The 24,289-nt window shown below is 41.5% G+C and overlaps 1 protein-coding gene across 2 annotated transcripts in view; it reads left to right on the top strand.

Moving 5' to 3' along the window:
* The window catches only part of FRMPD3 (FERM and PDZ domain containing 3), a 78,286-nt gene extending 55,556 nt beyond the window's left edge, over positions 1 to 22,730 (top strand). For both annotated transcript variants that reach the window (XM_072123408.1, XM_072123407.1), the window contains exons 11-17: positions 975 to 1,111; positions 8,772 to 8,895; positions 8,969 to 9,058; positions 9,787 to 9,966; positions 11,245 to 11,386; positions 14,844 to 15,713; positions 17,416 to 22,730. In XM_072123408.1, coding sequence (XP_071979509.1) covers positions 975 to 1,111; positions 8,772 to 8,895; positions 8,969 to 9,058; positions 9,787 to 9,966; positions 11,245 to 11,386; positions 14,844 to 15,713; positions 17,416 to 19,907 — 4,035 coding nt within the window. In that variant the 3' untranslated portion in view covers positions 19,908 to 22,730. The remainder of the gene's footprint in view (positions 1 to 974; positions 1,112 to 8,771; positions 8,896 to 8,968; positions 9,059 to 9,786; positions 9,967 to 11,244; positions 11,387 to 14,843; positions 15,714 to 17,415) is intronic.
* Positions 22,731 to 24,289: the final 1,559 nt, after the last annotated feature.

The raw sequence follows: 24,289 nt of genomic DNA, 5'->3' as shown, positions 1-24,289 counted from the left end.
AATTTTTCACTTTGTCAGGTGTTAGGAACTAAGTTGCACGTCATTTACCTGGCCAAGCTAGTAATCACTGTTACTCACAGAAACACGGCTGATTAGTTACGTTTCCTGGACTGGTCTAATTCATCAAAATATTCATGTGACCCTCTACACCTAGAGGGGAGGAGGTTCTACCATCACCATAGACAGGGGGCATCCTCTACACCTAGAGGGGAGGAGGTTCTACCATCACCATAGACAGGGGGAATCCTTTACACCTAGAGGAGAGGAGGTTCTACCATCACCATAGACAGGGGACATTCTCTACACCTAGAGGAGAGGTGGTTATACCATCACCATAGACAGGGGGCATCCTCTACACCTAGAGGAGAGGAGGTTCTACCATCACCATAGACAGGGGGCATCCTCTACACCTAGAGGAGAGGAGGTTCTACCATCACCATAGACAGGGGGCATCCTCTACACCTAGAGGGGAGGAGGTTCTACCATCACCATAGACAGGGGGCATCCTCTACACCTAGAGGAGAGGAGGATCTACCATCACCATAGACAGGGGATATCCTCTACACCTAGAGGAGAGGTGGTTCTACCATCACCATAGACAGGGGATATCCTCTACACCTATGGGAGAGGTGATTCTGCCATCAGTATAGACAGGGATTCTTTACTGTAAGAGCAGTGTGACTGTGGAAGTTCGCGGCAGGATGGTGTTATGGCTAATAATCTGTAGTATCTATATGCATGTATTATAAAATCCAAGGCATAAAGAGGTACAGTACAGTTCTTTGAAAGTCTGTGAATGCTGTAACAACCTCCTAACACCCTATTATGAAATGGTTTGTTCCAATGTTTTGACCAAATAATGCTTTATGTGCTTTTGGAAGCTATTGTATAAAAGATGTGCGTAATTTTATTATGTAATCATTATATCTCATAAAATTGTCCATTATCTTACTATATATCCAATATCTTTTTAGAGTCGTAATGATGTGATAAAAGAGCGGCTTGGAGCTGAACTCAAACCGGAAATGCTCCTGGGGCTCACTGCATTACACATCTACATCAGTGTGAGCTCTTCTCGCCCAGGTCATAAGATTTCGCTACGTGGAGTTGAGTAAGAAAATTTGTTTGTATTTGGTCACATATATACCTGTTTTTAGATTCTTATGAAAATTATCTTATATATTATATATATATATATTACAAGGCCTGAAGTATTTTTTTTAAGTTTATCTTCATTATAAAGCGTTACATTTCCAGATTTCTTCCTATTGAACTATGATTTCAAAGCTCACAGATTTTGTTCCCGCTCTTCTGTACAGTGTTGCTTCAGGTCATAGCAGTTTGTGGGCATAAGTTGATGCATTTGTCTCTTAAAAGGTTTGCCCACTCTTTTATATAAATTGCCCGTGTGCCTATACTGTCTTGTTTTCTTTTAGCCATTTTTTAGATTTGCTGTTGTGTTCACTGCCTTTATGAATGAACCAGTTTTGGCCTAGCTATAGCTGTTGGATAGAGGACCTCAAATATCACTCTAGAATACTTTGATATACAGAAGACTCAATGATTGCAGAGAGTGAAAGAAGTAGGGTTGCACAATGCATCAAAACCTCTGTACTCAATACTTTCAAAGCCACAACGGTTCAATACCAGGTTTCTGTTACGTGCGGTACTGAATGACTTCCACAGACATTACAGACTCCTTGTATCTGTCTGCAGAGGAGGCATTGGGCAGGGAATCCTTTGAGTAGATGTGTCGAGATTGCAGCAGAGCAGGGACCACATCATCAGGGAGATATCACCTTCTGTCCATATATGGTCTCTACATATCCCAGGGCTTCCCCAGAGCAGATATTGGGCAGGGAATCCTTTCTGTAGATGTGTGTTGGGTTAGTGACAGAGTAGGGACCACGTCATCAGGGAGATATCACCATCTGTCCATATATGGGTCACCACATCTCCCAGGGCTTCCCCAGACACAAGGTCTCCAGTTAATTCAATTAAATAATGTTTTGCCCAGCCTAGGATTTGAATTCACAACCTCCACGCTCCACCTGCCATAGAGATAGGGAGCCTCTATCCACTAGGTTATGGGCTCACTGGCTGACAATGGGAGGGTTTTTTATGTAAGAAAGAGCTTCGTTGTTGCACTGTGACACGGGCTCCATGCACTGGTATATAGAGTTACATCTTCACAGAGATTATTTTATTATTATTGTTGAGATGATTATTATTATGGAGGTTATTATTATTATTAATAAGGATATTATTATTAACCCCTTAAGGACTGGGCCCTTTTTCGTTTTTGCGTTTTTATTTTTCACTCCCCACCTTCAAAAATCTATAACTTTTTTATTTTTCCATATAAAGAGCTGTGTATGGGCTTATTTTCTGTGTAACAAATTGCACTTGGTAGTGATGGTATTAAATATTCCATGCCGTGTACTGGGAAGCAAGAAAAAAATTCTAAATGCATTGAAAATTATGAAAAACCACAGTTGCGCCATTTCTTGTGGGCTTGGTTTTTACAGCTTTCATGGTGCGCCCCAAATGACAAGTCTACTTCATTCATTGGGTCAATACGATCACGGGGATACCAAATTTGTATAGAATTTTTTCTATTTTTCAAAATGGCAAAAAATTGCCATTTGCGACTTCAGGCACTAGCGACGAGCATTTGCTTCATTATGAAGCAAACGCCCGGTGAGTATGAAGAGGGCTCAGCCCGTGAGCCCTCTTCATACCCCCCCATGCGCAGCAAGACGGGTACGTCTTATTGCGCTATGGGGTTAAGGAGATTATTGTTATTATTATTTAGATGATTATTATGGAGATTATAATATTTAAGCATATAATACAATTAAATTAAATAAATAAAAAAATTTAAGATAAATTAGGGCTAATTCCGACGTGCGTGTCCGCTACTCATCTGCAAAACATGCGGACGTGATGTCTGTGATCAGTCCACATTGTATTCGTACGCCAAAGCTCATTGGTTTCTAATCTACTTCTTGCTCCGCCAAGTTGGGTCCCTAGCAACATTTGAAGAAAAAAACTGTCTGCATAGGGATGTTGTGCATGTGTTTTTTTCTCACTTTCTGCACATCCGTGATAAAAATGGACATGTGAACAGTCCCATAGGAAACAGTGGGTACGTTTGCCCTCCTTTTTTTTCTTCTTAAAAGTATCATATCGTCGGTTATAAAACTCTTCAAGGAAGTCATTTCTTGTTGTACTGTCATGAGCTTGAACATTGTAAAGGAAAATTGACAGAAGCAGTTGTTTCTGTAACATCACTGATGTCTTTCCTTTTTTGGCATTGTGTTTACACAAAGCTGAATGCTTTGGACCAACACAATGGGGCACATTTACTTACCCGGTCCAGTCGCGATCCAGCGGCGCGTTCTCTGCTCTGGATTCGGGTCCGGCCGGGATTTATGAATGTAGTTCTTCCGCCGTCCACCAGGTGGCGCTGCTGCGCTGAAAGTCATCTCATCGCGCCGGAATGCACCACCTCGGACCAGGTGAAGGTAAGCGATCCCCAAGCGACACTTTTTCGGTTTTTAAATGCGGTGGTTTTTCCGAATACGTCGGGTTTTCGTTCGGCCAGGCCCCCCGATTTCCGTCGCGCGCATGCCGGCGCCGATGCGCCACAATCCGATCGCGTGCGCCACAATCCCTGGGCAATTCAGGTACAATCGGCGCAAATCGGAAATATTCGGGTAACACGTCGGGAAAACGCGAATCGGGCCCTTAGTAAATGACCCCCAATGTCAAAACTTTTGCATTTATAGTGGAGGTCAGAATTGCTGATGGTCAATAAATCAAGGGTATTTGATTAGCAGCATCAAGCTACTTTGCTCTTTTTTTCCTGTCGGAGCAGTAAGGGTTTACATAATATTTTCACATACTGCTTTTGTCCTTTTTATTACAAAAGAATAGCTCTTGATATGTAGAACAACTTAATGCAGAACAACTCACTGCCTATTAATAATAATAATTCTTATAATTATTTATTTAGCACCAACATACTCCACAGCGCTGCACAGAGCTTGCCAAATCAGTCCCTATTATCTTGATTACCTATGTGCAGCAGTCTCTTTGCCATCCTCCTCAGTTTAGCCTGGCTCGGCACTGGCTGTGTCTCATGGCTGTGAGGATTTCACTGATTCTGTATAGTAGTTGTACAGATGCAGGTCTATAAGAGCCGCTGTCCTGGTACTGATCGGTTTAATCAGTGTCAGTTTAATCATCAGGACGAGAATACTTGACCTATTGCGACAATAGGCCACTAATTAGTATGAGCATATTCATCATATGTCCTTAAAGGGGTTTGCACATGAGAAAGTTTTCAAATGTTATTCCCCTAGCGATATTTACACCATTAAGATCATTTTGTAAAACTTTACAATTTTACCACAGTTGTATTGCTGTGGTGGTCATTGTGGGAGAGGAATTTTTAATTTTTATGATTCCTCTGTCCTGTGAGATACAGGATTTATCTACACTGCAGTTTATCTTCTGAACATTCTACTAGTATCTGACACATAGTAAAATAGAGATGAGATAGATCAGAGATGATGAGATCCATGACACCTACATCTCTGCTCACCTATAACATATACAGAGTTAGCTCTGCTATATGCCTCCGTCCCCCTCCTCTGGATAAAGACCTTATCTGTTTGTAGCCATTAGAGTAAGTCTCTGCATTCTGCTTGCCAGCAGGAAGTGCCTGTGTCTGAATTCATTTTGTAAAGCAGGGGGAAGGGACAGATGCAGAGAGCACTGCAGTGTACAGAACAGAGAAGCTATTCATGAGAATCTGACCATAGTCCGACGAATTATGGTCGGATTCAGGGACAACCAATATTGTAAACACCAAGGCTGATAGAGACAGGTTGGAATTATATCTGTAAAATGCTGTTGTGTTTATTGTTAATAACAGTGGATTAGAAAATGTGTTATTTTGTTATCTTGAGTACATCTTGTCTACAATCTTGTCTTTGTGAGAATACCCGTTTACTGTGTTAAAACTTTTTAGCTTGAACAAACCTATACAAACAGTTACAAAGATATGATTTTCCTAAAGAATACAGGTACTATTTAGCAAGGTTTTTTTCTATATTGAAACATTTTTCTGACTTTAACAATTTATACAATTCTGAGAAGTTGAGAAAATAATGCTGTAAACTTCCTAATCCATGTGACACAACTTCTTTCATAGCAAAAAAAAAAATTGTGACAGCATAAGCTCAAAAAATAAACCTAGAGGGTGGATGAGAAATGCTAACTTTTCTCCTAAGAGAAATACGACAGGTGCTAAAATAATATTTCCCCTAAATGTCATATGACGAACTCCAAAAAGAACAGAGTTGGTGGAAAAAGACTAAAATAAAGAAGTTGACTAAGCCAGATGTCCATCTGTTCTGCAGAAATGTAGACACAACTGTCAATAGAATATGTTGCTCTATGTGTAGGCAGCATATTTTAATGCTACAAGACAAAAATACTGTACCATAGATAATTACAAAAGTCACAGCAGACTCCATAACTAACCTCGATTTCTAATATTAAATGCCACATTGTACTATTTAATAAATTACCACATAATATAAAAAAATGTTTTTGATTATGAATTTATTTCAAATTATTTCATGTTATATCCACATTTATATTCTGGTTTCTGGTTGCTGCGCCCGGCTGGAAGCTCCTGGGTTCACAGAACCTACTGGCTTCCACAGACCGTGAGACATCACTTCCTCTGACCATGGGGCATCACTTTCTTTGTAGTCCCCTGGTCCAAGGAGGTCCTGGCGCAGGGCTGAAAACCAAAAGTACTACAGAAATACAAGACCTGAAATCAGAGTAGGGTAAGTGCATCATATGGAAACCCAGAGGAAGCCAGATGTTACTGGAAATACATGTGGGGTAGGGTGTTACTGGTGTCTGAACACCTTGAGATGGTTTGAAGCTGTTTGACTTTGAGCAATGATACACTGTTAGCAGAATGCACTTATAGGGACTCATTTACTAAGGGTCGTGGATCTCACTGTCGCCGGACGTTCCATCTCTTTCGGGGATTGCAGGGCTTTGACATGTATTTAACAGGCGTCTGTGCCGGGATTGTGTCGCACGCGATCTTTTTTTTGGCACACCTGCGGTGGCTTCCATGCGACACATATTAGGGGGCGTGCAATTGGGCGATCTGGCTGAGTGCAGGATTTAACTTTCAAATTGTGTCGCACTGAGCCGGGAATCGACAGTGCATTATCGTTGGACACTTTCGCTGAACTCCGTCGGACAGGTAAGTAAATGTGCCCCATAGTGTTCTTTACAACCCTAGTTTTTCATCATTATATGCCTGACTCCATCTGATGACCATTTTTGGTAAAATTTGTAATGAATGTTTTTGTCTTTATCTTGTCAATAAAGATAAAATTGTGAATTCTGTGATTTATTATTTTGGGGGGTATAATTATTTTACTGGGGGTGCATTGTTCATGGTGTTACCCTCCTTTTTTCATTTTTTAATAGATTTAGATCAAGGAATAATTAACACACAGGTGGGTAAACCAATAACTGTCAGGAAAGAAACTTTAATGCTGGCTAATGAGATGATTGAGAGCAATTGAGCAACCCACTCAATGGGGCACGTTTACCAAGGGACATGCGCCAGTTTTCTGTCAGACTTTGCACGGTGCAAACTGCTTGTACAGGTATTTAAGAAGTTTCCATAGCACGCTTCATGCGACAAAAATTTATGCACTGAAGGTGGTGTTTCAGTGCTCAGTCAGACCGTGCACCCGATTTATCATTCAGTGTCCAACAGAATTGTGTTGCACGCCCTATGTTAAAGGTGCACCAAAAAAAGTTGGTGCACTCTGTCGGGGCAGTGCAGGGAGCGCCAGATTCATGAAGAACGTCCGCCAGAAATCCTAAATACCTGCACTATACACAAGCAAACTGCACATAGTACACACTGCACTGTTCTTAGTAAATGTGCCCCAATGTTTTAATCCTTGCCTAGCTCTTTAAGCTGCACTGCAAACAGGAGACATGATATTTCTCTGGTATAGTTATTATTTGTGAATTTAAATGAGGATTTCACCCGAAGTGCATTGTTCCAACGATAATGCACTCTGGCGCGATTCAGTAAGATTGTGCACCCGATATCCTGCATCTGTCGCTTCCCCGCTTAGGTCCACTGGAGTTCACCTTCTTCTTCCTGGTGCATGTAAGTGCATTGTCTTGCGACACAATTTTAAAATTAAATCCCGCGCTCAGTCCGAATCAGTCGGATCGTCCGCCGGGCCAGCCCCCCTCGATTTCTGATGCATGAAAGCCGGGGCAATTGCGCCAAAATCAGATCGCGTGCAACACAATCCCCTTCTAAATACCTGTCCCAGCTGTGCAATCCCGTGCAAAAACATTGGGAAGTCCGACGGAAATGCGATCTGGGGACCCTTAGTAAATAAGTCCCATTATTAAGAATAACAATCTGTATGCCAGCGACAATGTCCTAATGCAATCATCTCTTCTGGACCTCCATAATAATTCCTTTATTTATATAGCGCACATATTATCAAAGGATTTTTAGCTGTGTGCTCAGGTACAAATAAAAATAGACACAATTAAAATATTTTTTCTGCCTCTAAACAAATTGTCCTTACTACTACCGTATTTTGCGGCTTATAAGCCGCACCGGACTATAAGGCGCATTAGTCCGATGCGCCTTATATATGTAATAATTACATATATAAGGCGCATCGGACTATAAGGCGCGGGGTCCGGGGGCGTGGCGGAGGTCCGGGGGCGTGGCGGAGACCCGACGGGACGCGACGCCGAGACGCGACGGGGAACGCGGGGAAGGTGAGCGGGGAAGGTGAGGGGGAGGTGGAGGAGGGCAGCGGACCATACTTACATAGGTCCCCGCTACCGGAGACAGCAGATCTCCAGCGGGAACTGCAGACCACGCGGCAGAAGTTGTTCATGCCGCGTGGTCTGCAGTTCCCGCTGGAGATCTCCGGTCTCCGGTAGCGGGGACCTATGTAAGTATGGTCCGCTGCCCTGTGCCCTGTGCCATAGATAGGGCGCACCGGACTATAAGGCGCACTTTGTATTTCCACGGAAGCCTTATAGTCCGGAAAATACGGTACTTGGGACAAACACTTTCTCATCTATACAAAAAGTTGATTAACATTGCCTAAAGGGAACCTGTCAACAGCTGTGCCTTATATAGTTATTGAAATAAACCAGATGAAAATTTCCCTGCCTCCCTGCCAGATCCCTCAGCCAAGTCTCAGGTAGGGGAGGGATTTCTGTCTTCTCCTGGATGCCTCAACTCATCAGCGTCGCCTCTCCTACCCCCTCCTAAATGCTCTCTCTCTCCTCCTCCCCCTGATGTCGTCTCACCACAGCAAGCTATCCTAGCACTTATGTACTGAGAATATGATACGTTATGATACATTATGATTTGGAACCCTCCCCCTCGCCCCCTCCGACCTCAGCTGAGGAATCTGGCTGGGAGCCAGGTAAAGTTTCATATGGTTTATTACCATAACAATTAAAAAAAAAAGTGTGTGATATACAGTACTGTGGGAACGTGATTCCAACTAAAAATTGCCCCCTAGTGACAGGTTCCCTTTAAATCACCTTATCAGTAAACCAAAAAATTGTGACAGGGGCATCATTTTTATCCTTAAATTCATGTTGATCTTTTTAATCAAAGACTGTTAAAGCTATGCTCTTTATTTTGTATTTTTTTTCTTTTTTAGAAAAGAATGGGGCTTGGAACCTTTCCTTCCTCCATCCCTGTTACAGGTCTATAAAGAAAAATCCCTCCGCAAGGCACTGGCTCAGCATCTGAAAATTCACCAAAACCAATTATCTGGTAACAAGGTAAGGTGAACAGCACAGTAATATTGTGACAGTGTCACTGCATGATGTAAAGCTATTTCTCTTCTCCCTGCAGATGTCTATCATTCAAGCCAAGCTGCGTTACCTGCGTATTCTAAATGAGCTGCCAACATTCGCTGGCGTCCTCTTCAATACAGTTGCCATGGTAACATACAGCCTGATTAATGTCAGCATATGCCTTGTATTGTAGTTAAGTGTACATAGTTCACCAGAAAACTAAAAAAATCTGTGATATTTTAAAGTAAAGAAGAAATAAAAAATTATATTAATTTATTACATTTACATATAAAGGGCCACAAGAACTCGGTCCTGACTGCCCCAACACTAAATGCACGAGCATGATTGGGCCTCTGGCTGTCACACACAGCCAGAGACCCTAGGGAGAAGGCAGAAGCAGTTTATTATCGCTTCTGCCTTCTCCTTTGTTCATCGCATAGTGCTGAAGTAGCTCAATGCAGTTAATGCCGGAGCTGGCAGTGCTCACGTGATGTAATCGCTGGGTCTGCAGGGGTTAACCAGAGCAGCTGTATCAGACGTCCATATTCCCAGAATACCCCTTGTCTAAGTATAGACAATGTATATAAACTTTTCAGCACAGTGGATTTTGGTTGTGTAGATATTTACTGTTATAATTACACCTGTCCCGGCCTTTGTAATTGACTGCACTAATGTACTGTTTCAGACCCCTGATAAAATAGAACCCCAAAGGCCTAGCGAGATGATCTCTTTTAGAAATGGCTTTGGAAACCATAAACAGATATCCCATTATGTCCTCTATGTACAATAAAAATTACATGCTTATGTATGTGTTTCCTTTATCATTTTATCTCATCGGCCTTCTGTGCTTTATATTGTTTGTTTTTTTTATTGCAGGATGAAAAAACTCCAGCAACAACACTTCTTGTTGGTCCCCGTCATGGAATCAGTCACGTCATTGATCTGAAGACCAATCTCACAACTGTTCTATTTGAATTCACCCAAGTTACAAAGGTCCAGTTGTTCAGAGAAACTCAAGGCGTAGCGCGTGTTGAAACCAGCGTCACTGACACAAAGGTACATAAAAACTCGGATTAAGTTTATTTATTGAGGATGATTTGCATTAAAGAGACTTTGCCATTGAACTTAACCCACCCGAAATACACACTTCATTAAAAACTATAAAAAGCATTTCCCTTATCCTTTTCCTTTCCATAAGATAAATTTTGTAACTTAACTGAGGTGAGTCCAATCCATGTATTCCCAGAAAGTGAGTCCTGCATATTCATTATTTCCTTCCTGTGCCTTATTGACTCATCTCACTGGTACAATCTCGCTAGAAACTTTGGGCATGCACAGTCCAGTCAGGATTATGTCTACTCTCAATTTATGCGCATTTGAGATGCCCAATAAGAAACATTGGTGGGCGGGGCATAAATCGCAACCCAGATGGATGCGCTATTTTTAAATACTGCAAAACTTCAGCAGCTGCGCCAGAGTTCAAGAAGCTATCACATAATCTCCTCCTATCTCCCCCACCTTATATTCTACTGTGGCCACAGACTTTTCCCTGTACGGAACTAGTATTACGGGATCGCCTGCCCATATTTAAATACAGATGTATACAGTTCCCTTCATTCCTTGCTGTCTGTTGGAGCAGGAAATGTCACACTGGGCCTCTGCTTCTTGTTGGCCATCTCCTATCTCTCAGGTAGTTAGGGAAGGGGGAAGGAAAGGTTATGGGTCAGGAGGCACAGCAGGAGACAGTTATGAAGGTGGCAACCTAAACCAACCCACACAAAACTGGAGATAAGTGACACTTCAATAAGTAATGACGAGCTAGAAAGGGGGGGATGAAAAGAGTAGGAGATGGGAGGGGTAGCAGGGGAATTCTCTGCCTGCTTATCTGGCTAATCCCCCCCCCTTCCTGTTCTGAGGCTGATTTACATAAAGTACAAAAGTTTCTTATATTGGAATAAAATTATTAATTGGCAAGATAAGACCGTGTTGGAACAGTGTTGCCTTTCTGTACAAGGTAATGATTGCAGATTTAATTCACCGGACCATATGGGGAACGTATGTACAACCACAAGCTTGTGGCCGTACATACATCCCCAATAGACCGCATGGAGCACCGTACCGCTCCTTACACGGGGAAAAGATAGGAAGAGTGTATTCTGATACTATTCACATCAAAGGTGTCTTTTTATATAGTGTATGTAGTTGACTGGTTTCAACTGTATGTTGTCAGTATATCTTGAAAAAAAACCCTGCCTAAATATTTTTGCCTATTTTCTTATATTTTAAGCAATTTATTACAATTTCTTTTTATGTCCTTGTGTTCCTCTTTTTCAGTCTCTTGTATTGCTCATGGATTGGCCTGAAGCCACAAGCTTTGCTTGTTTGGTGGCCGGATATTATCGACTGCTGGTGGACCCCAAGAAAGGCATCTTTTACAGAACAGGTCACTTGCCCCCTCCTCAGATTATCAAGGCAGGTATGACTTTCATCAGTTCTATCATATTTATCCACAGAAAGAATATATTTAAACCCTACTGTAATCCAATATTATACTTCGTAGTATGATCAAGGTATTGTAGAATTCATAGTTCATAACTTTAAATAATGTTGCAGGTTGTCAAGGCCAACCAATAATTATACAGTTTTGGAGGAAAAACAACCTATAAGCATAAAAGTGTGCATTTCGCTGGCTGCAAGCAATGTGCCGTATTCTGATGCTTGCTGTCCATCTGACATCAGCAGGTGAACCATGCGGACTCCCCAAATGTCTGGCCTGGGCGCAAAGACTGGGGAATGTACCCCACCGTGAACCTGACCAATAGAAATTAATGGGGCCATGAGTTACCGGCTGTTTGTGCGGCTAACTCATAGTACATGCTTGTGTGCATGAGACCTAAGGTTCGTGCCATAACCCATAATAGGAAAAATTCCTTACCAAGTCCATAATAATAAATCAGACTCCATAAAAGAAAAAATAAATCCACCCCACATGTTTTTATTTTGCATTTTTATTTTCACAAAATCATAACAGTATGAAAACAATCCATATATGCCCTCTATGCCATACGATACCAGAGTTATAGGTATCACATTGCTAGCGGCAATCAACCTTCGTTCCATACAAATCAATTTTGTGGCCATTATGTAAATGTTGACATGCGAACACAAGAGGAGGAGTACATCAGAGACCTAACAGCAGACAGAATTAATCAGAATAAACGAAAACCATATCCATCATCTGGCGGCACTTAAAGATCAATTGACAAGGAGAGAATAAAACAAAAAGTAACAATTGAATGGAGGGAGATGAGAAACAAACCACACCAAAGGCTCCTGAGCACCCAACGACCTCAACCACATCACATCAGATTATCCTACAACATGGACCTATACCTGTTAGTTGTTTTAGAATGCATTCTTCTACCCTTTGTTTAATCCTTATAGACCGAACCCTTATAAAGGACTCCCAAGTCTCAAAGAACCTTTCTACCCTATTCTCCACCCAGTCCATTTCAAATGCAGAAAAGAGTTTGGCTAAAAATAATGAATACTACTAATAATAATGAATATTAAAAATAATATGCGGAATGGGTGGCCTGTAAAATCGCTTTTCAAGCTGCCACAGATGTTAGATACAACAGTTTTCTGATTCCACGGCTACAGCAAAATAGCACTGGGTCAATCTAGCCAAACACTTCCTAACAAACAATGAAGGGGATGTACTGTAGCTCAGCAGGTGTGTCTCAGGAAAGGTCTCTCCCTGTCTCCAAATCGCCCTACATCCCAAATATTGAGATCTGGTAAATATAGTGACTACACCCCCATACCCGCCAGTGACATCCCAGGAGGAAGTTGGCGGAAATATGTACTGCCTTGTGCAAATATTGTCCCAGTCATTGCCAGTAGATGTGGTAAGGTACACTCATCGCCTGTAGGTATGCAAAGTAAAGGAAGGTATGAGTCTGGAATTTTTCAGTTAATGTCCGCAAAGAGTGTGCGGTTTTGTCTCAACGTTCTACAAATGGATCTATTGTTTGGAGAGTTTCCAGGATCCAAATATGGGGTTGGGCTTCCCATTCTGGAATTGTGGTTTAGAGACAGAGATGACAAGTGCGGTGCAAGTGTGGTTCACTTTATGGAGTCAAAAGATCTGGATCCAGGAGATCAGCGGAGGATTTGCCCTTATTTGGGGCGAGAGAGGAGAGTAATCTGTGTACAGCAACCTAAGCAGGGAGAAGAGTGGGGGCATGAGTTGGTCTTGAGTTGGGGTCTGTTTATGTCTACTCCCAACTAATGCAGTCGTACTGTCTTTGAGCAAAAAGGAAACTAGCTGGAACATAAATTTGTAATGCTTCTATGGACCGTGTCCTATCCATTGCTTTATAGAATAGCACACAGTCCCGTGTATTGTAAAAGCCATACACAGATGGCGCTGAGCAGACTGCAAATCTTTCACACTTAAAGGGGTTGTCTGGAGATAAAAATAAAAAATGATTAATGGATGTGGAGGTGCTTAAAAAACAATAAACTACTGATACACCACCTGTTGTTTATAGAGACTGTCATTGCTGTCCTGACCACTGGTGCGTGCCCGCTCCTGCCTGAACTCGTATTGTAGCAGGCGCATGCCAGTGGTCAGGATGGCACCAGAGGCCTTTTTAAACAAACAGAGGAGGGCAGTGACATTTTAATTCCCGGACCACCCCTTCTACTGTAGTTTATGCAGAAATGCCTTTGCCTTTATCCAAATATCTCTTCATCCATAGTTTTGGTTGAGAATACTTGGAGACCTACTATGAGCTGCTGGGACATTTGGGAGCTTGATAAGCAAAGGCCTGTTGATGAATCTAGTTGCTTGTGGATTGGCCCTGCACTGTCTATAGACAATATACAGTTCTATTGGCAAAGCTTTATGTTTGTTTATGATAGAGAATTTTACTCCCAGCACTGCCATGCCTTTCAATCGTATTGGCATCGTAAGGACAACAATACTATTGAAAGAAATAGGGGAAATCAAGATTATCATTGTAGATTCCCCCTAGAGGTCCCCTTGAGGTTTAAGAGTGACCCCACAATATAAAAAATGCATTTAATGCAATAAAAATTTGTAGATAAAATACATCCGACATGTGGTAGAGGTAGGAGCAGGGGTTTGAGCGAAGACGACAGCCGTTTCGCGCCGTCTTCGTAGCAAAAAAAGTTTTTTAAAAATGTACTAATGTACTAATTAAACAGCTGTTAACACTTGTGTTTACAAGATGCAAATGTAAACACTTGTGTTAATGCATGCGTTAACATTCAGTTAATATGCATTAATAATGCATTAACGGTTGCGTTTTGTAAACACAAGTGTTAGCAGCTGTTTAATTAGGCAAATCTCTCTGCAGCTGTTGCAATGCGTTAAACGCGACGTGTAACCGCACCCTCAAAGATAAAATCTGAAAGTTGCTGTCGATTAGGGGTATGTAAGTTGAATTAGCTATTGTTTTCACAGACAACTCCAGGCCACACAGGTTCAAGGAGACATAGAAAGTGCGAAAGAGTGGCCCACACAACTTCCGGTACAGTACTTACCCAGAATCCTGAAAGGTCAAGAGACCCTTTTTTACTCCGTTCAGTGAGAGCTCGGTCCAGACAGTAGACCTACCGCCAGCTCTCGTTAGAAATAAACCCGGTCTATAATGATATGATAGTGGGCAAGAAGCCAGCCCAGGTAGCGTATATATATTTGACCAGATACCAACTGCCATCTGGAACTGTTCAATGCTCTGAAAACAGGACCCCAACCGATCTCCACTTAACGACTTTCATTCCAGAAAAACCTTACATAAGCAAATTTATACATATACCATAACTAATTTTTATTGATTTATTGATTAGTTCTGATTTTAATGCTGTTTAATTGAACTGTGTTGTGTAAAATCTATTTTTAGATCACATCAGTATGCCCACAGTGCCACGCGTGCCAACCTCGGCTAAGGCAGCTCCCCCCTCCAGTTCATCTGCGGATTTCTCCTTCTCAAAGGGCCCAACTCTTGCAACCCGTGCCCCACCAGAGAACCAGGAGCCTATCGGTTTGTGCTACCTCAACTTACGGGACAAGGAGGGGAGAGATGTCAACCAAAATCTTGTTTCAGACGAAGCCAGACCAAGAACAAAGTCTGATCCCACACCCAAGGGCACATCCAGCCAACCTGGATCGGTGGGGATCCCGGATTCGCCCGAAGTCAGCAGGTCCCGTTCCTTCACAATGGACACACAGGTGAAACTGGAGAATGCCCAGTTCTATTGTGACTCCTGTAAGGCCAAAATAAAGAATTTGGAGGGAGGCGGCGTGGATGTGAAATGCAAAATCCCATGTGGATCCTCATCCTGTAGGGACAACACAGTTGATCTCATATCCTTGCCGCCTCCTGAGCATAAGAAAAATAAAGAGGAAGAAGAGGATGAGGATGAAAGAGGAGGTGCTTCAGATGAAAGGGAGATAGGCGAGACAGCGACTCTTTTGCCTTCTGCAGCCCCCCCACCTCCAGGATTTGGGGATGATAACAGTTCAGATGAGGAAGAAACCAAAAGGATTGAGGTAAAAGTTCAAGATAAAGGTAGGGAACAGGAAAAAGACATTGTGATGCCAGTATGTGGATATGAGGAGTTACCAGTCACCTTAATTGACAGTGTCCAAACCCGGACAGTCAAAGATCATGCTAAGGAACTTGATGATGCTTTAGTTTCCACCCTGCAAGCTTTGGAGGCTCTTGCTGCTTCTGAGGACTTTCCTAGCCCAACACCTCAGCCTACAGCAGGTATGTTGCAATTATCCTATTGTTTTCATTAATTGGAATGGGAATAGGATTGGAATGCAATTTTTCATCTACTATCTTTATTGTAGCCTCCAGACAAAATAAAGTGTTAAAAAAAAAATCACCATTATTTTACAAGATCATACTTAAAGGGAACCTACCACCACGATTCTACCTATTAAGGTAGATCGGGTGGTAGGTGCATGTATGGGACGTGAGGATAGCCCTTTTTAGAGCTTATCCTCACGTCCCCGCTATCTTTTTAAAATCTTTAGTGCCCTAATATGTAAATCTTGTAAAGTGGCTACTGGGGCGTGAAGTAGCCGGACAAGAGGCTACACGTCGTGGATACTCCACGCCCCAGTATCCTCTTTGCTCCCCCTACCCTGAGATCTTCATCGTGCAGCTCCTCGTAGCTGCGTGCCCTCATGCAAGAAGCCGGCATTCTGCGCATGGGCAGAACACAGGCCCGCCGGATGTGAGACCGCTGCTCCAAAGCTGGAGCTACTGTGCATGTGCAGAACTCCGGCTTCTAGGACAAGGGCACGCAGCTACGAGACGAAGATCTCAGGGTAGAAGGAACAAAAAAGGTACTGATTAGTTCTAAAAAGGGCTATATTCACATCCCATTCATGCACCTACCACCAGTTCTACCTTTATAGGTAGGTGTTAGCCGAGTTGCTGGACTAGCTAGCGCAGTGGCAGTGGTATGAGCCTACCGTCTGTCTAGCTGGCAGTGGTGAGCCTAGCTGGATTAGTGGCACTAGTATTTCCTACTTCACCACACCATTCCCATGCGCCTCTGTTTGCCTGAGAGGGGCATCAGGTGTCACCCTACATGCAGAGCAGCTCCTGAAAAGCACACTGCATGTGCAATACAATTGAGTACAGCTGGGTGGGCATGCGCTCACTGATAGAACCAGTGAGTCAATGTCACAGCTTGGAGGTAGGTGCATGTACGGCTCAACTACCACATAGCATTTAGATGTAGGGATTTGGTCCCTTAGAAACAAGATAGCTTCCTCGGATACGGCCACCTCTGCTGAAGGGATTGCACAAATAAACAAAAAAGTTTTGTATATGAAATATCTGAGAATTACTACATGTCCCCCAGCCATCCTGTAGTAATGATCGCTGAATCCAGGAGGTCAGGCAGGGCTCCATAGTACATGTCTGGCCACTGCTCCCAAAATGTGAGGTGGTCGTAACCGAGGAAGCTATCTCGTTTCTAAGGGACAACATGGCTATGTTTATGGGAAATTATCTTCACACAAACATTTTTTTTAATAACATCCAATTGAAGAAATGTTTATATATGGAAGATTAATGAAACTGAATGTGAATGCCGAGACGAGAATACCCCTTTAAGTAAGTTGGAACTGTATAGTTTATAATTGTAACCCCAGCCAGAATTGTTTTGGTCTCTGTGACAATTGGATTTTAAAAATGTTGGGTTTTCATAAGAACCAGGATTAACAAAAAAGCTTCATTACAGACACCTTTTATAGCTACAACAGCTGATTATTGTAGCCTAGGGCTAAAGTGAATAACCAGCATCCAGAGGTCCGTTTGTAACTAGAGGTCATCTGTAAGTCAGGTGTTTTTAAAGAGGGGGCCGGCTGTTTAATATATATTGATAGCAGACATGAACAGACAACAAAATGTCATAACCTTGCTTCCATGATATATCTTTTTTATATTGCAGGCCTCATTGTTCTCGCGACCATTACTCCTGAGTCATCCCTGGACTCAGGTCATGAAACCAACTCCTCAGAACTCACTGATGTTTCAGATATGGTGACAGCAATGAAGCAGCATCACAACACTGCCTACTTCTTGGCCCAGCACCTTAATAAGGAGAGTCTGCTTTCTCGGAAGGATCTCCCATTTAGAATCCAGACGTGTACAGCTCAGGCTGTCCTCTCCTCTCCTTACTCTTTAGGTCGTTTGGACGCTAGCCCTCTGTTAAAGCCTGCCGTTTTACAACAGCATTTAATAGGGGCTGGCCAGCCACAAGAGTCAATGAATACAGCTACAAATCCACAATTTAATTTACCTAATGAAGCAACCACACATACATCTCCTGAAAAATCTAGGGACGACCCTTGTTTTACCACACCCTTAAGGACCACAAAAATCTCACAAAATGTTTCGAATAAAGAACCTGTTCCAGTTTTCACAGAAAGCTCTTACGACACAATCTCTTCACCCTCAACAGAAAAAGGCTTCAAGAATGGGTTGAAATTTCAGAAGGATAGAAATATTGAGGAAAGTAAACTCTCTACAGATAGCTTGTGTGATTGCCAATTACCACAAGCAGTGGCCTTAACATCATGTGAACCCAGTAATGGAGGACATGGTGTACTTCACTTATCCCCAACAGATGATGAAAGGCTCCATGCTAAAGCTTGCTCTGCCAAGACACTGGAGGAAAAGCATCAAAGCCAAAACATCCTTGAAAAAAATGAGATGCCTAAATCATATATAGATAATATAGTTTCACTAAACCCCAGCAAACAAAAGCAAGAAACAAGTGAGAAAGTACTCAAAACTGAGCAAATCCCGCCTCCTGCCTCTAGTAGCTTTTTACATCCACGAGACGATGCAAAAATAATGAAATCAGAAACTGACATTGCAACAACCTTGAGAATACCTGAAAAAGTGCCTACTCCAATTCATCTTGAAGACTGTGATGCACCGGCAAAACCGAGAGCTCGAGCCCCTTTCAAGTTGCGAAAACTCTTTTCTGCAACATTCCCCACGCGTATGAGACGGGAAACAGATGAGCGTCAAGCACAGCTGCTCAAGGTTAAGCAATACGAAATGGAGTTTCTTGAAGAACTGCTGAAGCCACAGGGAAAAATAAGTGGACAACAACGCGAAGTTCCTTGTCCACTGGTACCCGGACGCTGCTCATGTCAGGTGCGGAGTAGTCCTTTGCAAAAAGTACCTGGAATGTCTCGAGAACAGAGGCGTAGCTGTGATTGTAAACGTATTACAAGAGGTATACGAGTCCCAGCTAACCCTGTTCTAGAACCGGAACTAAGTAACAGATCGAGAGCAGATGGAATAGGGCCTACCGGTGTAAGACTTGTTAGGTCCTCAAGTCTTGAGTCCCGGGGAACAGAAAAGATGCCTTCATGTATCAACACTTCCACAACTCATGGTGAGAGCAATGTGCAATATAAAAAGTTACCACAAAAATGTAGTGTAACTGACGGGGATAAAAAAGAACCACCCTATAACCAGCCTCCTACTAAACCACAGAAGAAAGACAGTGACTCTATGATGCCTAAAAGCAAAACACTAGATACATCAGGAAACAAGGAGGAAACAAAGGCTCCTACTATTCTCCCACGACAAGGAGACATCATTTCTGTCCAAACTAAGTTGCCTGGAGAGGAAGGGTCAATTACAGGAGAAAAATGTTGCTCTTTCCGCCATTGCTTTAACTGCCGTAGATGCTTATCTGCTGATGATAGCAATGATAAGGATGAATTATCCTACTCCATTCCAATGCAGATCCTTCCAGGAATGCGAATAAATTCAGATAACACTCCTGTTTTAAGTCAAACCCTTCAAGTACTGGATGCTACTGTATGTAGTGGCCCTGATGATACTCAAACACAAGAGATTGATCTGCGCATTGCCACTTTCGAGGGCAGTCTTGCTAAGGTTAATGCATTACGTGGACGTTCTTATTCTCTACCCGATGGATTTATTTCTGTTCAACTTGACACCAGTGAACTTCTTACCATTTTGCGCCAGTGCTTAGTCAGCACCGAGGCAGGAGCACCTAAGCTAAATTCAGTGCATCTAGGCCAACGCAAACAAGAGTTAACCGTGCGCTTTAAAGAATTCAGGGCATCTTGTAGGAGAATGGCTGGAGTTGACAAGAATCCAGAACATATGCTTTCTGCTGTGACTTCGAGCTTTCAGGTTCTGTGTAGCTTGATTGAGACTTTTGTAAAATTGGTTTTTGTTATTCGATCAGAAAGTCAACGTCAGGAACTGTTAAACAAAGTAGAAGAAGTAGTGAGGAATTATACATTCTTGCTCAGAGCAGCAGAGGAATCCAGTGCCCGCACAGCAGGACATGGTCAGACTGTAGTCAGCCAGTTAGCCAAGCAATCTGCTACAGTGGCTACAGCAGTTAGCACTTTTTCCCGTTCTATAAAAACCTTAATGAGCAAGTAACTCATAGTATGATCATGATCACAGTAAACTATTAAAAATGTTTGAACTTTTATGTGTAAAAAAAAAACTATAAGACTATCCCTTTTTGGATACTACCAGCCTTAATATGCGAATGGGAAATATTTGTTTTGGTAAGAGATTCTTAAGTGCTTATGACTGTATATCATTCAATCAAAGTTCATTGGTGAATAGAATCCTATGTTACTATGCTACACCAAGACATCTGATTAGAAAACTGCAACGATGATATTGCCTCTGTGTATATAGCTACCATCCCACTGTGATTTATTAGTGCCACGCCTATTCCTTTCTAATAATTAGGGGTTTTTGTAGCTAAATAAAATCCCCAAATAAGGAGGGTAGCAGGTGGAGCATGCATATTTTCCCCTTGACTGAAAAACCTTTGAGCATGAGCATAGGCCAAAAATATATAAATATATATATTTAAGAAAAGTTTTAATTTAATAAATCTATTTTTCTACTAACGTATGTATTTAACATGTTCCATACTTGTTATGGTCTATTATAGCAATTACCAGATCACAATCCTGTTAGACCGAAAATGATCTACAGACAAAATACCGACTGTGATCAAACCTGTACATGACAAGGACCCCCAAGTGCTTGGAGTTACCATGAAACCGTAGTTGTATTTTATATTAGTTAACTGATTTACAATCCTGAAGCGAATGGATAAGTTGGGTAAGATATAGAGTTTTAATGTGGTTTCACATTGGCACGTGTGCTCAGATTTTGTTGCTGTGTCTCCATTTTGCTTCCATTTGTCCCCACGCCCTAACACCTGCCATCAGTTTATCTTGCAAACCCATAGACTTCCATCGCCTTCCATGATCCGCATCAGTGAAAAACAACAGACGGGTTCCACATTTTTTTCCATGGATCAGTGAAAAACAACAAAACAAAACAAATGTGAAAACGCCCAAGGAAACCAATGGCTCAGTAAAGGCATCCATAAAAATCAATGAACCACATATGTGAAAAACAACGCCAATGTGAAAGAGTCCTCAAGATGGACAAAAACTGGCATTTACTCTGAGGGAGAAATCAGTAACCTATGGCCACCTTTACAGTCAGTCAACTATGAAGTACAAGCCTTAGTATGTTCTAAACTTAGGGAATATACTTGTACTCCTGGATAGTAATGTGGTACTCTGGTCACAAGAGAGGTTTTTGTTTTTCTACTATTGGTAAAATGTGCCTACAACTGAACTTTGTATAACATGAATATGTAAAATATAAAAAGAAGGATAACCTAATTTCTTCTATGTCCAAGCCAAATGTTTTGATAGGATAGAATGTCCCTTTTTCTGTTTAATTAGTTTTTGGAAAATATACAAATTTGCATACATTACATTAGGCAGGTAATGTTGTTGAGGTGTCTTTGGAGCTCTTGTAATGTATTAATCCCATGTACAGAAGCATATCCCTAATTGATAGCATTAGGAAGAGCTTTATGTGATGACACAATGGCCACAATCTATCATGCCTTGTGCGCCAGTGGGTGTGGTGGGGTGGAGTACAAGGTGGGCATCGATGCCCTGACCAGCCAAATTTACTAAACCCTGTGCCAAAAAAACTAAGGCAGGTTACAGTTAGTTGACATCTATGCCAGATTGGGCTTTAAGGAAGTAAATGTCCAGATATGGAACTGGAAGATAAGTAACTCTGTTCAGAATAAGTGATAAAATAGATTCTTTTGGGGTATGACAAAACTTATAGTTAGGAATTCCAAAACAAATACCTTAGGAAAATCTAAAATATGTAATGAAGCAGCAAATATAGGAAATGAGACCTCCCCCCCCCCTCTCGCCACCCCCAGACTACTTTTTTGAAAAGAGGGCAGGAATCGACTGGGAGGAGAATCTACTATAGCCTTGGCCAGAATCCTAACGCAGGTTATAGCTGAACGTCCAAACTCTCAGTATATCTAATGCATCATGGACCGGCAGTTCACACAGAATAGAGTATCATCTCTTCAGATGATGGATATCTTATAGGATAAAGCAGCCTCAGACCACATTATACAATGTTGAACATGATGAGAACAAGTGACACAAAGTTATTCCACTTTAGGGTGTATCCACGTGCTGCATTGTTATCCGTTTTGAGGCGGGTCTAGGTGCAGTTTTGTTAATTTAACAGCTGAAAGGCATCAACTGAACGGGTAAATTTGATTTTGAAGGAAAACCTGTTCACCAAATGTGATTCACCTCTTCAGTTCATGCCTTTCACTTGCTAACAAACTGTACCTAAAACCACCTCAAAACTGATTATGCAGATTTAACTGCAACATGTGGATGCACCCGAAACATTGGGCAGTGTTGTCGGCTCAATTTGGAAATTTGTATATAAGCATCAGAAATCAAAAGAGTTCGAAGGTTAAGAACAGTCAATCAGTCAGGTTTTTTTTGGGGGGAGGGGCAGTAAAACACCCCTAATTTGTCCTTCTCCTCTTTCCTAAGGTTTTTTTTACTGTCCATTCACAAGGTCTTATTTCTTCAATTATATTTACATGTATTTGATTATAATTTTAACAGCAGTAATGACAAACATAATTTGCCTTCTCAATAAGGGTGGTTTCACATCAGGGTTTTTTTTTCACATCAGTGATTTTTCCATTTGATGAGTCCATTTTGGCTCATGGACACATACAAATTGGTTTTCTCTTCCTGGCTTCAATGATTTGTCACTGATGCCTTACTGACCCATTCTTTTCAATGGGTGTTTTCACACTTCATTTTTTTTTTACTGATCAGTGATCAGTTTAGAACCTGTTCTTTTTGAGTTCACTGACAACAACTGATGAGTGAAAAAAAACTGAAGTGTGAAAAAGCCCATTGAAAAGAATGGGTCAGTAAGGCATCAGTGACAAATCATTGAAGCCAGGAAGAGAAAATCAATCTGTATGTTTCCTGAAGCCAAAATACTGTAAAAACAGTCCTTGATGACCCATATCCATGCAACTTAAAATATAATGTTTAATCCATAATTATGAAAAGATGATAATCCTCATCATAAGTGCTCAGTGGATCAGTAGACTATTAAAATTTCTAGAATCATCAATGGGTGGCCTATGTATTGGTATAGTGTAGATTAATAGCCCGGGATTACCTACAGAGATATTACAAGTGGGATATACCAACTGTTTAGTATGAGTATCGTATAAGATGTATGCACAGAGCCTCAATGAAATGAGTATACAGAGAAACTCAGTGATAGGTGTAGAATATTGTTGTATATCTATATGGCCCTAATAGCAGATGGTTGTCTCTGAATTAACAAATAATTGTCTCTGTGTTATCTTATACATTCGCAGTTACTAGACACCACTAATTTCATTTCAGTGTCTCAATCAGTAAGTCAAAATGGGTTCAGTGGAAAATCACTGATGTGAAAAAAAAACACCAATGTGAAACCACCCTAAGGGTGATGGTACACGTATGCGTTTTCAATCCGTTTTCAATACGTTTTTAAGCAAAACGGGCCAAAAACGGATTGAAAACGCATACGTGTGACTTCCGTTTTTAAGCACTCCGTTAAAAAACGCATGCGTTAAGAAACGCATCCGTTTTTTAAAAACGCACGCATTTTTGAAATTTCTTGTGCCCATGATAGTTGACACTCAGGGCACACACCTCCCTACATGCTTGTTAACCCCTTGTGTTTCCCAGTTGTCCCCCTTCTGGCAGCTGTCACCTACTGCTTGCTTCCATAAAGGTTTGACAAACAACCTAAAAGCAGTTTAGCATAATTCAAAGGGGGAATTAAGGAGGTTTCTGATTCATTAGCCTATTAAAATCTTTTTGAAACTTTATATGTAAAAATACTATTCAATTTGTTAACCTTCTGACCTCCTAAAATAATAAAAGGATGATACCAACATAAAGGGAACATATGATAAAGCAACTTATTTAGACGCCTTGACCATTTGTCTGTAAAGCAGGATATTTCAAACATAAAAAATGCTAATTTTTTTAAAACAAGAAATAAGCACATCATATCATATCAATCAAAATTTACAACTATGATAAAGTACAATCTGTAATGAAAAAAGTGATGTATGTCAGATTTGGAAAATGCTACCCTGTCCTTAAGCTGAAAAATGCCACTGTCCTTAAGATGTTAAAGGGAACCTGTAACCAGGGACCCCTTTTGAGCCTTCCCCATGTCCTCAAAGACAATAAATACCTTATCCCAAAACAGTTTTTTTTATAAAATTCTAGCATTAGCGGTTAAAAATTATAAAAACATTTAATGAAAGTTTATCTAGCACCCTGCCAGCTCGTGTCCTGTGTTTCCGGTGCGTGTTCATCTCAAAGCTGAGTTTTCTGCCCCTCCTCTAGAAATCTGGTGAAGTTTAA

Source organism: Engystomops pustulosus, chromosome 9, assembly GCF_040894005.1.
Source record: "Engystomops pustulosus chromosome 9, aEngPut4.maternal, whole genome shotgun sequence".
Lineage (NCBI taxonomy): Eukaryota > Metazoa > Chordata > Amphibia > Anura > Leptodactylidae > Engystomops > Engystomops pustulosus.
The sequence above is the reverse complement of the archived record's forward strand: the minus strand, read 5'-3'. Positions and strand labels throughout refer to the sequence as shown.